General features: G+C 39.9%; 1 protein-coding gene across 1 annotated transcript in view; it reads right to left on the reverse strand.

The window, feature by feature from the left end:
- Positions 1 to 16,266, reverse strand: part of pcdh15a (protocadherin-related 15a) — a 122,934-nt gene that overhangs the window by 20,939 nt on the left and 85,729 nt on the right. The window contains exons 23-29 of the mRNA XM_081724266.1: positions 15,977 to 16,117; positions 15,743 to 15,855; positions 7,785 to 7,894; positions 7,075 to 7,215; positions 5,966 to 6,093; positions 3,222 to 3,437; positions 1,973 to 2,061 (exon numbers count right to left, since the gene is read on the reverse strand). Of these exons, the coding sequence (XP_081580392.1) occupies positions 1,973 to 2,061; positions 3,222 to 3,437; positions 5,966 to 6,093; positions 7,075 to 7,215; positions 7,785 to 7,894; positions 15,743 to 15,855; positions 15,977 to 16,117 (938 nt within the window). The remainder of the gene's footprint in view (positions 1 to 1,972; positions 2,062 to 3,221; positions 3,438 to 5,965; positions 6,094 to 7,074; positions 7,216 to 7,784; positions 7,895 to 15,742; positions 15,856 to 15,976; positions 16,118 to 16,266) is intronic.

The following is a 16,266-nucleotide window of genomic DNA, read 5'->3' on the forward strand; positions in this document are numbered from 1 at the left end:
GACAAAGAATTGCTTGTTTTTTGCCAAGATTTCCCCTTTCAAAGTCATGGTTACTGTGACGGTTACAGCCAGTCTACTTTTTCTTCATTTACCTGGGTGTGTATATATTTCCCATGTCTCAGTTTTGTTTTGTCGGTTATTACAATTATCCCCGAGTATTGTTACTCTCCTTTATTATGTGTTGTATTGCTCTCTGTGTTTTCCCATGTTTCATCTGTTTTCAGTTTATCTGTGTTCAGTTCATGCTTCTGTCTGTGTTTCTGTTGGTATTGCTTTGTCCCTGTTTTACCAGATATTCTGGAATCGCTTTGTTGACTCCTGGTAAATAAGTAACTTTTTGAACAAATTCTACTTTTAAGAGTTGTTTTAAATAAGTGTACTTTGTACTTGAGTACCTTCACTAGGTCAAAAATGTACTTACATTTTACTTACATTCCTTCTGATACATTTTAAAATAATTTTAACATTTTGTATGTTTTGTCCAGTGTGGGCGGGTTAATGAAATCCCTAAAGATGATCACTGAGTGTCCCTGCTGGGCACTAGAATGATATGAACAGAGAGCAGGCACAATTTCTGTCTTGGGACTCAAATCACATTTATGAAAAGTATATCCTTTTCACATATCTCTGTGTGAAATCGGTGCTCTCTCCTAATGTGCATTATTAATATGAAAGTGTGGACCGATTTCAATGATATTCTAAGAAAAAATGGCTACGTAGCTATAAACTACAAGCAGCTGAAAATTAAATGCAGCAGCTGAATTGAACGTTTGGCATGCAGGAATTCATGCCCCATACTGGAGCATATTTGCAACATTATAATGGTTTCAAGGGTATAAAATGAAGGTTTCTTATTGATTTTATATATTGATTTTTCTTTCAACCACATACAGCCGCAGTTGTTAGCTAGGCAATGTAGGATATCTAGCTAGCCAGACGCTCTGACTGATCAGTCGCCTAATTGCAATGTAAATATAATGAAAAGTAAAATGTCTAGTAAGTGACCTTTGGCAAGAGCTTGGAATATTCCCACTAATCACAAAGTCCAGTGTGATGCTTGTGACCTATATGCACAATATTTATATAATATGAAAAACCTCATGTATTTTATGTATCCCAGAGCAAAGAAATGCAGCTGTTTATAAAGTATTTTTGCACATTGAATCCAAATATGCTTTCAGAATTTCTCTATCCACCAGAGGGTTGTTTTTGTTCCATTATAGTGGCATCTACATGTATGGTATTCAGCAGACATCTACCAAAGTGCTGAACAAATAGTTTACAATCGATTATACTCACATATAATTATGTATAGTATGCCTATGGCAAATTGGTACCAAGGAAAGTGGAGCCCTTCTGCTGGCAAACTATTACTGGACACTTGAGAGGGATGTTCAAGATTGTACATATTTTAAGTGTAATAACAGCCTTATTTATGAATAAGAACCTGAAACATTCTCTAAAAAAACATGCCTGATAGAAACATCTTATAAACAGATTTGAATTCAGCATAAAAAGGAACTATGAGGACCTCATATTTTAGTTTGGGACACATGCACACACACACGCAAACACACACATTGTTGCCTTGTGTTATAAAATGAGTTCCAAATATGTAACTTGCTACATGAGCTTTTAACAGATACTTTCTTATTTTTACTTAAGTAATACATTTAAATGGTGTGCATAAATGTACTTCTACTTGAGTAATTATTTTTAAAGTAACAGTACTTTTACTTGAGTACAGTTTTTGGGGATAACACATCCTATTATAAAATAAATTCTTATGTCAAGTCAAGAAGACATATTTACTTGGGTGTTTTCACCCAAGATTCAACTTAAATTCTTACTCAGGGACACCCCTAATCAACATGCAAATAAGTCAAATGAGTCTTTAGTGGAGGCTATGTTTAGTGTGTGCTTTTGATAGATAGGTGATTTTGGCTGAGCAGTTCATTTAAACAACAGTCACCTGACCAGTTGGTCTTTGTTCTCTTCCACTACAGTGGGCGGCACATTGGACACCACTACTTGCATATCCAATGCATTCACCACTGACACCTGAGAGAGAGAGACAGGCAGACACAGAGAGAGAGGAGGGGGAGAGGGAGAAACAGAGAGAGAAACAAAGATAGAGGGCACATTTCTGATTCATTTGAGCTTGGAAGATCTTTCTTGTATCAGGTGGCCATATGGTGGTTTATTGAACTTCAATTCTGCTCACCATTAAATGCCCAAAGACCTCTGATTGAACCTTTCTAAACCTTTACCACTGCTGCTACAGTGTAGTCTACTTGGAAAACAAATTAAGCCATGCAATGGATGCATTAAGGCCTTTGTCAGACACACACAGACACACACACACACACACACACACACACACACACACACACACACACACACACACTAGTACACGTTCTTACAATTCCCCCAACCCTTTTTATTTTATTAGGTACTTATTAGTTCAATAGATTTCTTGCAAATTCACTAGCTGTACAAGTACCAGAAAGTACAATTAGCAGGACAGCTGATTCAATTGAGAGTAAACAACAAGTCTGTAGACAAACAAACACACACACACACACACACACACTCACACACACACACACACACACACACACACACACACACACACACACACACAAAACACAAATTTGGATTCTTATGAAACATGTCTATCAAACATATTATACTAACAGCTTAATAGGATAGTAGCTTCATATCATGGTAGTTGACTGCGTGGTGTATTCCCAGATCCAATTTATACACTAAACTCTAAATTATTTAGTGTTATTACTTTTTATACATTTTGTAAATTTGTATGTTCACCTTCCTTAGATAGTAATGACCCAGAACAAAGTGCTTACATAATTCATGTGACCATAGACTTTATTAATAAAACATCAACTAACAAATCTACCAAATGGCTTAGACAAAAAAGGGTTTAATTTATAGGTTGAGGGATTATAGACAAACACATTTCACAGTGCTGGTCTCAAAGGCACCACTTTGCCCATCAATTACACAAGTACATTTACCTGACACTTTTAGCAAAAGCAACTTACAGTTATGACCGAATACAACTTGAGCAAGTGAGGGTTCAGGGGCTTGAACCCACAACCTTCTAATTACAAGTGAAGTACCTTAACCACTACACTACCACTGCCCTTTACAAACATGCAAGAGTGCTAGTGAACACACACCCGCACACACACACTTACCACCACCTGGGCACTACTGCTGAGACCCTTGCCATAGTCATCAGTGGCAATGACCTCAAATTTGAAGTAGGAACGTCGCATGTTGCGAAACATGATGGCACTCTTGATGATGCCCGAGTACTTCTCAATCACAAAGCTATCCTGCCCCTCTGCTGTGGGTGGGATTATAAGTCTATATGCCATCTTACTGTAGTTTCCTGTGTCTTTGTCTGTAGCCTGGTGAAAGAACAACACACAAAATAGAATATTTCATTGATCAGAATATTTCACCATAGGCCACAATAGGTCTCATGGAAGAAACACACATTTGTTCTTAAACTCCTCGTGAATAATTTGGGAAAATTTGCCACATTCACATTCATTTTTATTAAGAATTCCTATTATGCCTGAGAGCTAGACCTGCCATACACAGCTGTTTCCAAAAGAAAAAACTATGGTCTATTTTACTAGGGTGAAGAAATGTGAATTTGGAACTAGAAATGAAACTTGCTATATAATCATGTTGTGATTGTCCTGTTTGACAGAAGGATTTGACCTTTGCTCCACTGTCCTCCCATACTAAATCATGACGATAGCCTGAAGCATAATGCCCCTTATAGAATAGTTCTGACCAAGTAATTTGATTGAACAAGAGACGAGTGCACGATTCCACGATTCCACGAGTGCACTAGGACCTTTAACTATACATGTATCAACCTTTGCTGTTAACACATCAGAATCACACATGCCAGGAACAGCTGTTAACAGACTCTTATTTCATAGGAAATTTCACTGGAAATGGAAACATACTAATAAATGTACATGAAAGAAAGTGGCTGCCTTACATTAATGTACAGTAGACTAACAGAAAGTAGCAAGCTAGTGTGCAGGAAAATGTTTTGCTTGGCAACAGTCCAGTCCCAGTCCAGTTGCGAAACTATTTGTGTTGGCAGAGTCAAATGAATTATTAAATAAACAAACAAATCAAAATCTGTTGTCACTTACTGTTAACTAATAAATGTCATTATCTTTGGCAAAATGCCACAGGCCTTATGGTGAGGTGTTCCCTCTTGTATCTACAGACCAATCACAGTCATGATAAGGTGCTCCCTCTCATATCTACAGCCCAATCACAGCTGTGGTGAGGTGTTCCCTCTCATGTCTTGAGCCCAGTCATGGCCATGGTGAAGCGTTCTCTCTCTCATGATACTGTTTAAATGATGCTTCTGAAAGCTGAAATGTTGAACCCTTAGAAGGCATCATATTTGGAGACAAATGAAAGCATTACATTTAGAGACAAAGTGCACCGTGACAAACAGCACGTCAGGTGAATCTGACATGACACACAAACTTACAAAAAAAGTAAAAAAAAAATGGATAGCATTGTAAGTTAGGTCCATTCACTTGTGTCAGTGTTTTTATCTGCAACAATATCAGTAAGGTAGGTCAGTCATTCTGCTGTGGGACGCTACATGCAAACTCCTTTCCAAACTCTCCTCTAGTCAGATAATTACTGCAGAATGTGTTTTATAACTCTCTGTCATATCAATTAGGGTATATGGCAGACATGGCTTGTGTTTGTCTATTAAAGTCAACCAACAACTTACTGTATTTATCCACATTCATTATTCCTTCAAATTAAAGGAATAGTCTAGGATTAAACTTCAAAAAACAAATTTTGTCAGCATTCAGAGTACTTTGAAAAAGCTTTACATTTTCTTTTTATTCAGTGCTTGATTTCAGAATACCAAATTATGCCCTGGAATTAAGCCCTGTGGAAGTCATTTGATAAAACACATCTCTGAATGCTCATAAATTGGTCTGTATGCTTATTAACATATGTTTTCTGGTTTAATTCCAGGGTATTTCTTCAAGACACTGTAGACATGTCAGTGAAAGATGATAAATGGAAAGGCATTTCCAATCCAGCAGGAGAGAGGCAATAAATTGTTATACGCTTACAGCTAGTATTGTCTTGTTCTGACTTTTGGTTGAAATCTCTGAGTCACCTATTTCATCCATATCTGTTTTTTTAGCCCTGATTCTTAGTGGTAGCATTACATGGTGAGAAACACACAGAGCTTTTCTTTTCTTGAGACTCTAGTTGCTTAATTTAAAGTGCCTGCTCCTATGTTATTTCTGCTCAGAAACTGTGGAACCCTGCTAGTCCAGCATCCAAACTGTCTCATTGTCTTCAGCTAGTCCAGCCTCAAGCCCTCTCCACTCAACTCTGCCGAATCATGAATTACACCTAATGCCAGCTGGGTGTACATCCATGTGCCTATGCATGGAGACTTTATAATGGCTGGTAAGTGCACAGGGCTCGGAACAGACTTGGAGCAGGAGAGAGGCAAGGATATTTGCCAAAACTTTGGCAGCGAAGAGGTAGCTTCTAGCAGAGGGCGAGAGGGAGAGGGGAGGACAAGGCCTAATTGGACAGGCATGGAGTGGGGGTGGAGGTGGGTGGCATTGCACCAGTGCTGACAGGTGTGCGGGGGCAGATGTTCCACCAGTCACATGGAGTATACTGCAGCTGGCAGCTGGAACTTCCAGAAGCCCTTCCAAAACTACAGAAATGGGAGAAGCCTGACTGACCATGAGTTGAGAATTTGGTGCTTTAACAGCAATCCAGCATGGATATTCAAGCCAAAGTGCCCCCATCGACTCAGTCTATACAGATACACACATACACACACACACACACACACACACACACAAATGCCTATTCACACACCACAACCAGAAACACACAAAAGGATACTCACAATAATCTTCAGGACTGATGTAAATGTCTTTGTATCCTCAGTTACTCCGCCGATATACAGAGACTCTGTGAACACCGGGGGGTGGTCGTTCTCATCCTGCACATCAATGAACACCTTCGCCGTGTTCGCTGTTTCAATTTGCATGCAGACACAGACACAGACACAGACACACACACAAACACAAATATAAATACAAAAGAAATGGGAAAGGGCAGTCTAGAAATACCTCTCAGTAGGGGGAAATGCTGAACCTATTTGTCACAGTTAATCATAGTGGTGCACAGAATAAATACGTATACAAAGCCTGCTCAGCCTCCAAGCAGCAGTACAAATGAGAAATATTCACTGTCAAAAAGCTTTTTCCCTCTACTGTGCAACAACAAAAATACCACTGCCATTTGGCTAGGCACTGGGGATCTTCTAGGGCAACAGGACAAATAAACACCTATAGATCATATAAGATACGTACTCATGCACATTGACTCAAACCTACACACACATACACACATGCATATGTATCCTTTGCAACAGTTCCCTAGCCTATGCGATGCTATTCAGCAGTCGTTCCCCCCTGTAGGACAATGAGCTCTTGAATGGGATTGAAGTGCATTTTCAGCCTGCACACAAGCAAAAAAAAACCCACTCAGCCTAAATTGATTCAGAACATTAACATTGCATTATTAAGTTTGTGCTGTTATTTGTGGCAAAGTATGCTTTAATGTTTGCGTAGGTGGGTGCGCACATCTGACTAACTGGCCTGTGACAATCTTAATCAGTTGACTCCAATCCTATTCTTCCCAAATCCTTTTAAAGCACGTTCAATAAAGTTTTAATAAAAGTGCTCAGCAGGAAGAGGCATGTGTTGGTATAGACAAGAGCCAGGGGGGCTACAGTAATGCAGTAATGCCCTCTGCTGACTTCCGAGGCTGCCACTACAGGAATCAGATCAGATAGTGGATGCATGTCAGTCAGCATGTGCATACACACACAGACGTACACATATCCAGAGCATTCTAGCAACCTTTATTGAACTTGGTTCATTCAAAAGGTCACATTTGAGGTCACAGGTTTATTTACTTATTTATTGATTTATTTGCTGAAGCACTTACTTTTGGAAGGCACACGCAGGTTGGCCAGAACAAGAGCCAGGGGGTCAGCCTGCACACGGAGCTCGTAGCTGACCACTGTCTCATAGTCCAGCGGCTTAGCTGTGTAGATCATGCCAGTGCGGTTGTCCACTCTGAACACACCTAAAGACACAATCCACACTGATCAGAGGATATCACACTGACCATAAACACACTGGACAGAAACACAGTGCTGACAGAGAGAAGAGATTTTTCTGAGATAATGCTGAGAGTTGTTATGATTCCTACAGTCACACAGGTGAGTGTCTTGTAAGTCTCTTGGGTGTGCCAGGGCTAGCTGCTTCACATAAGAAAAGTCCATAGGGCTAATGAGCATGGTGACAATGAACAATGCTGCTGCAGGAAATGGGATCCTCAGCCAGGGATGGTGCGAGCGCACTGAGCACACTCCCCAAGGGGAGGGAGCAAGGGCACGCAGATCCCCAGATAGAGTCACTACAGCTAATAAATGACTCTGCATGGTGGTGGCACTAGCAATTTCTGTCTAAACACAATCCTCTGTTTTCAACATAATAAACAAGGTGGGGTGTTTATGTGTGTGTGTGTGTGTGTGTGTGTGTGTGTGTGTGTGTGTGTGTGTAAGTGTGTTTGTGTGCATGTTTGAGTGAGAACAGACGTAATAGATGCTGGATCTGGAGCAGAGCTCCACTCCCTCTGTCTGCATCACTCACCCTTTTCATTGCCTCCCACAATGGAGTAGAAGATGGTGGTGTTGACAGCTGCTGCTAGGATCATGCCTGCGGCCTGGCCGACTGGAGCATTCTCACTCACTGGACTAAACCTGAGCATAAACAATGCACAAATCAACTCACCTAAATAGGGTGCCTGCATTCTCCCATTCATTCAAGACTCTCCATCATGCCTCATATATAGTACAGCAAGCTGCAGTTCTCCTGAGCATGTTTCAGCTCCAGCATTATATAAGGCTGCCAAAGAAAAACATATTGTGAGGAGAAGGGCAAAAATCCAGCATGATTAATCTTCACTGAGTACTCTTCAATCCCTACACACTAGCAGTACCTATAGAATGAGATGAAAGGGTGGTATGCGGGTGGTATGCTTTCAGAGTCACACTAAGGGACACTGAGGTGATACTGGGATAATAAAGCAGTGCACACCCTATTTTAGAGTTCATGGGAATAGGCTTGGGGTATCTAGCATGGAAAGACACTTAAAGGTTCAAGGAGCCTAGAACAGGAAGGGTGGGACAGTCATATTTAAACACTATTCCTAAAGAAAAAAAAAAGTGTGATAAAAAACAATCCTTCTGCAGCAATTTTATTCCTCACAATCATGTTGTCATCTGGTAACAATGCAGAAAATGGTCCTGTGCTTGTCCAGTTATGGCACTGACAAACCAAGGCAGGCAGACACATACAGAAGTGTGTGTGTGGAGGCGGACGGGCTGGGGAGAGTAGATAACCACAGTCACCTTCTGCTCCACTGAACCTCTATAAAAAACTAAAGGCACCTGAGTGAGCACGGACAGGGCAGCCCCATGACAACCCCCAGTCCTCTTCTGGACCCGCTGGAGCCGAATGCCGGTGAAGTGTTCTCTTGGTTCTCACTGAGGCGATACAGCCTAGAGCCTTGACAGTTCCACCGTCAGCCAAAAGTCTGAAGCATGCTAAAAGTGGATAAGCTTCACCTTTGGTTACTATGGAAATGAACCAAGCCACAAATAGCCAGTGGAGGGGCAGATAAGAGAACTTAGGGGGAGTAGGATGTGGTGACCTGGCTCTGACGTACTTCATACTGTATCCCTGCTCCTTTCAGATGAGGCACACTGTTAAAGAGAACGAACAAGTGACTGCCTCTCACACCAACACTACAGAGCACAGAAAGTGAGAGGAAGTTTCAGGGAGAAGAGGAAAACAGCGAGAGAGATTTGAGGCTATAAACAATGTCATGATGCAGACGGAAGGATGATGTCAACTCATTCCATTTCCTCATGTTTTCCTCTCTCTTTTGCTTTCATCTCACAAACTTGGCAGACTTCAAGTGCCTTCAGCAGATGAAACCTTCATTGAAGCTTATTTTTTATATAACCAGCCATGCATGTGTTCTTATGTCCTTCAGCTGAGCTCCATAGGAAGCACAAGGGTCAGAGCTACTTCAGGTACAGACAGGGCGTCAGTGGCCCTGGCTGAAGCCTTCAAGTTCATTCAGTAAAGAAGAGGGAAAAGGCTCCAACTCAGCCCAGCATCTGCCTCAGATCAGTGCAGCACTTGTTATATGGCTGGGTACCTATATTAGATACATTTAAATTCACTGTGGGGTGCTTTTTAATAATTACTAATTAGCCTAAATGCTATTAACTGGCACAAACAAGAGTTGTTACTGAAGCAGATTTGAAAATGCTCTGAGTTCTATCAGGGACCACTGACAATGCAACATCATCAGGAAACAAACACTCGTGTGTTCGTATTAGAATCAGCACATCAGCAAGTTGACAGCTAAAAATGAAACATGATAAAACATTGCCTTGTAGATAGTTTTTTATACAAACATTATTTAGTCTCTTTTTTTGCCAGGGTCTTAATAAGCTCAGTTTACAAATGAGGCTCATTAAAAAGAACTCAACTCAGAGTAGTCTGTAAGAGCAGACTTAAAGGGTACTTCAAACCTTCCACCTGTAATGACATTTGAAATGGTACAGGTCTTATACTGACAGTCTCTATTCTTCTTAGATAACATGATAGTTGGCTAGCTACAAAAACATTAGAAAATTAGACTGTAACATTTTTCTCATATAGTCATTACAAATAGCTATGGCATTCAAATACACAAAGTGCTTAAGCGATAACTTAATTTACTTAATTGATAGAATGTCATTAGTGTCTTTCTTATTCAAACAATAAATGCATATGTGCGACAGCAGTAGTACTGTTTTTAGGTGAATGATATGAAGCTATAGATCATATCAGTAGCCAAGGAAAAAAGGTTTTGATGCTCTCTCTCTCTCGCTCTCTCTCTCTCTCTCTCTCCCTCTCTCTCTCACACACACACACACACACACACACACACACACACACACGCGCATACGCGCTCACACACACACACACACACACACACACACACACACACACACACACACACACACACACACACACACACACACACACACACACAAGTGCATGTACACTCACATACAGCAGCTTTTAGGTGTCATAAATGCAGTGGCCCAGGGCAAAACAACAAAAGATATAGACAAGACCTGGCATTAAAGAACAAGGTCTGCTACATTGTATGAATGTGAGTTTGTGTGTGTATGTGTGTGATTGACAAGCTTGTGTGTGCCTAACCTGAAATCTTAGGACTATCTTCATGCTTACACAACCCTAGCAGACCCTAAGAACTGCTTTTAAACTTATGCCCACAGCAATTATTTTATATTGTGACGCTATATTATTGCGACGGATAGGTCACAGATTAAAGTTCTTTACCAGTCATACTTATAATACTGCGTTTCAGTAGATACGATTGCTAACTGTTAAGGAACATCATTTTAGATTTAGTTCAACAAAATTTTAAGCTTATGACTCATTGCTACATGCAATACAATACTGGAACCTCATGTTCCATTGCATTTTCAGACCTAACAAATAACATGAGGTTTGCTATTTCCTTAACGCACCGTTCAGAGCAATTTCATACTTGTATTTTTATACTGCAAAATATTGTTAACGTTTTATGGAAGCGGTGTACATAATAATATGTGCACAATATGTACATTTTCCTGAAATGACACCCTGTACAGTCAACTTTACAAAAGATAATACTACACAAGCACATATTGTAGTCTTTGCTGACTAATTTCATGATTTGAAGAAAATACATAATTTCTTAAATTGCGATTTACTATAGAGTGCACAGAGAACAGAACCCTAATATTACTGCAGAGTATATTGTACACTGAAAAAAATGACCTCTGGTATTCCTGCAGGGTATATTGTACACTGAAAACAGAGCTCTAGTATTCCTGCAGGATATAGTGTACACTGAAAACAGACCTCTAATATCAGTATTAACTGTGGGCATTCACAAGTGAAGGCCGGCTCTGCTTATGGCGTGTAGAGTATAGAACATATTGTAGACATTACTGATTGTAGACATTACTGGTCCAAGCCTCTTTTATTGCAGTTCTGTTGCAAAGGGTCAAAGGAGCTAAACAGTGACAGACTTGACACTTTTATCAACAAAAAAAACTTCAAACAAATGACATGGTGAATATGAACCCATATAAACAGCACAAGGGTGTATGGACATAAAGCCCTTTCTCACTGTGTGCTTTTATCAGTCCTACAGAAGCAGAGTTATAGAGTGAACTAATGAGGTCTACAGAGAAACACTTTATCTCCCTGCACCCCAGGCCATTAGGGTTCTCTTTTTTTTTCTTTTTTTCTTGAGACTGCTCTTACACCGCCTCTGTTCCAGCCAGCACCCAGCTTTTGAACACTTCCCCCTCACAGAGGAAGCTTCACTGTGAATAACCCTGCAGTCAAAATAGAACCAAGGTCTTAGTCCCATGACATAAGAGCAAAATATAAAATCATATTAAGTCTTACTGCACTCAAACTCCCACAATCCCCAAACACTTGACTGTCCTAAAGCCCCCCAAAAAGCATATGAATAAAAATAACACAGAGAATATTGTAAGTCAACAAAGCATATTGTATTCAGTAGTCAATTCATAATAATTTGACAAATGTTCATTACGTTACATACATACTTAAACTCACTTAAGGATTCTTGGCTAAACATAAGAAGCTGTGGCTAAACAAGAGTATGACATCTTCACTGGCAACAAAATATACCTGAAATATCATACCTTTCATATTAATTATGAGTACCACTAAAGATAGGCCCACAAAAAAGGTAATCCACAGAAGTGCAGCAAATTATTCCACAATGTCAGAAAAATACAATGAGCCCATGACAACTTGTTCATAGCTGTACCATATTGCTGGTTTGGAGAGGCAGCTAAATCATAGCGCAGCTACTGGGTGCTATTATAGAGTCTGTGGGCTGTTAAAACTATAAATATACTTTATGTATATATTGAGAGCTACATTAAATATGAACATATACATTGAATATGTTCAATGTATAATAATTAGAATTATATATATATATATATATATATATACACATACACACACACCATCCCCATAGACAGGACACCTGTGGGCAGGACGGATGTCCACCTGTGCCCTTACTGACCTTTGGAATGAAAGCATGTTCAGATTTGAAATTACCCAGAGGTTGGTATAAGCACAAACAAAACAATTCCTAGATGCATGGCTGTGGATAATGGTGAAAAAAAGTAAATTTAATTCAGATGAAAGAGGTTCAGGAACCTGGCTTAACTTAACTGGCTTGTATATAGGTTGTAATGATATGGATATCAAAATCATGGATATCTAAAACATCAAAGTATGCTAAAAACACACTGCACTTTTCTAAAAGACAAAAAGCCTTTAAATGCCAGTGGCATTCGTAAAATACAGTATTTGATGGGAAAAATTAGTACTTTTCAAGAATGCAATCTAAAACCTTATCTCTAATCATCTACTGTTATTGCATGTTCCATGGTCTGCTTTCTACATTTTTTACTTAAGTGGCAGAAGACCATGTTAACATTTGTGGGAATTAGCCAGATCATTAGTGCTACACATTATAAATTGTACAGGAGACAAGATGTTGGATCTGCTGTTAATTAGTTTAGCCTAGTCTATCAATGCCTCTGACAGTGATTTTGCTCCTGGCAGGATTTGTTTACCCAGCCCTGCCAGACAGATTTCTAGGCCTAGCAAAGTACTCCTACACTATAAATACTTACTATATTTACATTGTACTCTATCTACCTAGTGTATTTGATTTGCCTTTTATTGATAAACACACGGAAGCTTGCTGCAGTTCTATCTATCTAAAACATCCTTGCTGTTTAGTTTGCTATGCTAATGGTATCATGCTCAGTGACCTGACTTAAGAAAAGAGCTGCTAGGATTAGATATAACATTAAAGTGTATTAGCCTTTTACCAGTGCCCATTCCTCCCTCCTGGCTACAAGCCAAGCATCAGTGCCATTGCTATTTATATGTACAGCACAGCATATCATCCCTAATTAAGATTGAGGTCTGCCCTTTGAAGTATCATCACTATGGCAACTGTTGCTATGTGTGGGCATCATTACCTTGAACTGAAGGACTGCAGTGTGCCAGGCATGCTGGGAAGTGGCAACACTCATGAGGAACACTTGAGGCCCAGTTAGATATGTCACCATAAAAATATTAAAGTTAACTTTAATCACACACATTTGATACTCTCAAACAAACCTTTCCAGATTAAATGCAGGTTGGAATTTTCTCTATTAAAAAATGAATGCTATCCCCTTTAGCCCTGTGAGTGACATCTAATTATTCTGGTAAGTGTCAACATGGAGTGTGGAGGTTTTGATACTACATTAGCACACTTGATTTAATTAACTTCTGAACCAAAGGTCTGGTCCATTTGTGATGGCTTTTATTAATTGGAACATTGACTTAATGAACATGAATTAATTGATGTCCTAACATTAGATAATTCCCCTTCATTAAAAATGTTTAATTACAATAGGACAATGTCAGCATAAAATTATGAATATTGCACCCTTTATGGGAAATATCCTTTAGTCAATATTATATTCATGTTATTGTGAACTAATTGACAACTGTTAATTAAAAATCTCTATAGTATGACTTGAACGGAGCTGAAGGACTGTCATTAGCTAGTGTGGTCATCATCTTTGTCATAATGTGGTGATAAAAAGATGAATGCCCTTGGCCATAATATGAGTAGTCACTTCTATAGGCTAAGGATGGACTTTGGAGACTTAGGCGACAGTGATCCCTGCAGCTGTGGACCTCACAAGCACTGTACAGTATTGCTCCTTTATCACCTTACCATGCTTGTTTTGACCTGTTCTGCAGAGGTATAGCACATAGTCGGGCTTTGAGGCAAGTCTATGTGTCGCAGAGAACAGCTGAAAAGCCTGTCTGATCACCTAAACACATGCACAGTGAACAGTTGAAAAGCCTATCTGATCACCTACATACATGTGCTGGAAGCCTGCCCTGTTTTTCTGCCCCAAGATGATGACTCCCAGACAGCTGAACAACAGAACAGAGGCAGGTGGCATTGCATTTTCCTTAATACATCTTACAATGTGCAACAACTGAGCATTGCAAAAAAGATTAAGAAAATAAATGCTGCAATTAAGATAAAAATCTTGTTCTAAAAGTATTGAAGTGTGAAGGAGATTAACATTCAAAATCTTCTCAGAGATTAAGAGGACAAATACAGACAAAGCAAAACAAAACTTGTGTGAAGAACATTCCACTGATACAGCAGAATGTCAGTCACTGATGACAGCCAGTGCCAGAAGAGGCAGGGAGGACCATGGAATGAACTAACGTCATCAGGGTCTCATACCTTCCAGGGCCTTTGTTACAACGCCCAGTGACAGCTCACATGTTCTTAAACACTGAACCTTCCAAAGCACAGCACATTCAATATTTAAACCAGATAAAGAAGAAATGAAATAAATGACAGACATGCCCTCTTAGCTTGGTGTGGAAAGAACATAATGCTTCCCTGTGCAAGCTAGTGTCAAGCTTGCAAGAGTTGCATATTCATAGAAATTCCTCATTAAGGTTATTGCAATTCAGTGTGCCTGTGAAAACAGGCACTGAATTATCATAAAGAAAAAAGTCATTCAAGAATAAATTTATTGTAAGTTCAGTAGTCTTCAATAATTAATTAATTGTTCACTCAGTTTGGAATAATTTTTCCAAATTTAGTGGTAAAATGATTAACATTTTAAATGCAGTTTCTCACCAATAACTCCATACCAGAAAAGATACAGGGAGGGGAAATGAATTATTTCCCCCTTAAATGGTATCCACTGACATTTTTCCAAATTTGAACTGCTCTCAATACAGTTACATAAAATGTTAAACATTTGATTCATTGACCATTTAACACCTTGTGTAGAGGCAAAAAAATTTATTTTGTTCACAAGATGCTATCATCACTTATTTTGAAAAAGAACTTGATGTATCAAAGCTGAAATTTTTAGAATTTGTAGATTTTTGTCAAAGAGCATCACTATGAACAAGAAAGTTGCAGCACTTCACACTCACCTGCTATTGCCACTCTGATCAAATCTTCTGCTATCAAAAACATGCCACTGCATAACAGCAGCAGACACAGCAGAGGCAGAGCAAAGTGCTTTTATATAGTGACAGACAGCACAGCAGCGCAGCCAGCTCCAGTGTCTCAGGCAGACACAGTTTCACTACGCTCTACATGGATTTGCATGTTCTGGTGGTTACCTGTGTTTTGTCTTGAAATACCAAATATATTACTGACAGTAGACTCCGTAACTAGAGGGCCTGCTGCACAGACATACCTACTGCACAGTTACAAAGCATGAGCCAACTGTCATGAAAAACAGGTGAGCACCAATAAAAGCTTATTCTATCCTTTGGCATGTGCTGGGCCCATGAAGTGTAGCTGGCAGCAGCATGCCAAAGTAACTAATCTACAGCTGGAAAGGGGGAGTGCTCTGCAGGCTTGTCGGACGCACCTGTACTCCTCTTCTGTGAAGATGGGTATCCTGGAAGGCTGCAGCACTGTGATCTCCACCACTGTCCAGTTCAGCTTCATCGGCTCACCGTCATCATAGGCAATCAGCACCAGCTACACAAACGCACGGGTCCCACAGGTCAGAGGCATACTCAAAGCACTGCTAAGATAAACACAAACACAATGCATGCAACCGCAGGAGGAGCGTGAGGGGTTTGGGCTGCTGTGGACATACTTGGAACATAGTGCTGGGTTCCTCATTCAGGTTGACTTTGGTGACGACCCTCCCGGACAACTCCTCTACATCAAAAATCCTGCCACTATAAGGCGACTGCTCCTGATCCACTCTGTAGCGTACTCTGCCTGCCGCGGTCCCCTGAGGCCAGACGCATCCGATTACCATAAATACATATATTGTTTATAACAGATTATAACATCTTTTATTCAAATCTGCTAGAGAGAATACATTGAAATTGCAAAATATGCAATTGTGTGTGTGTTACAGAAAGGGACCAAAGGATAGAG

This window comes from Electrophorus electricus, chromosome 12 (assembly GCF_041902795.1).
Source record: "Electrophorus electricus isolate QZ-2024a chromosome 12, ASM4190279v1, whole genome shotgun sequence".
NCBI lineage: Eukaryota > Metazoa > Chordata > Actinopteri > Gymnotiformes > Gymnotidae > Electrophorus > Electrophorus electricus.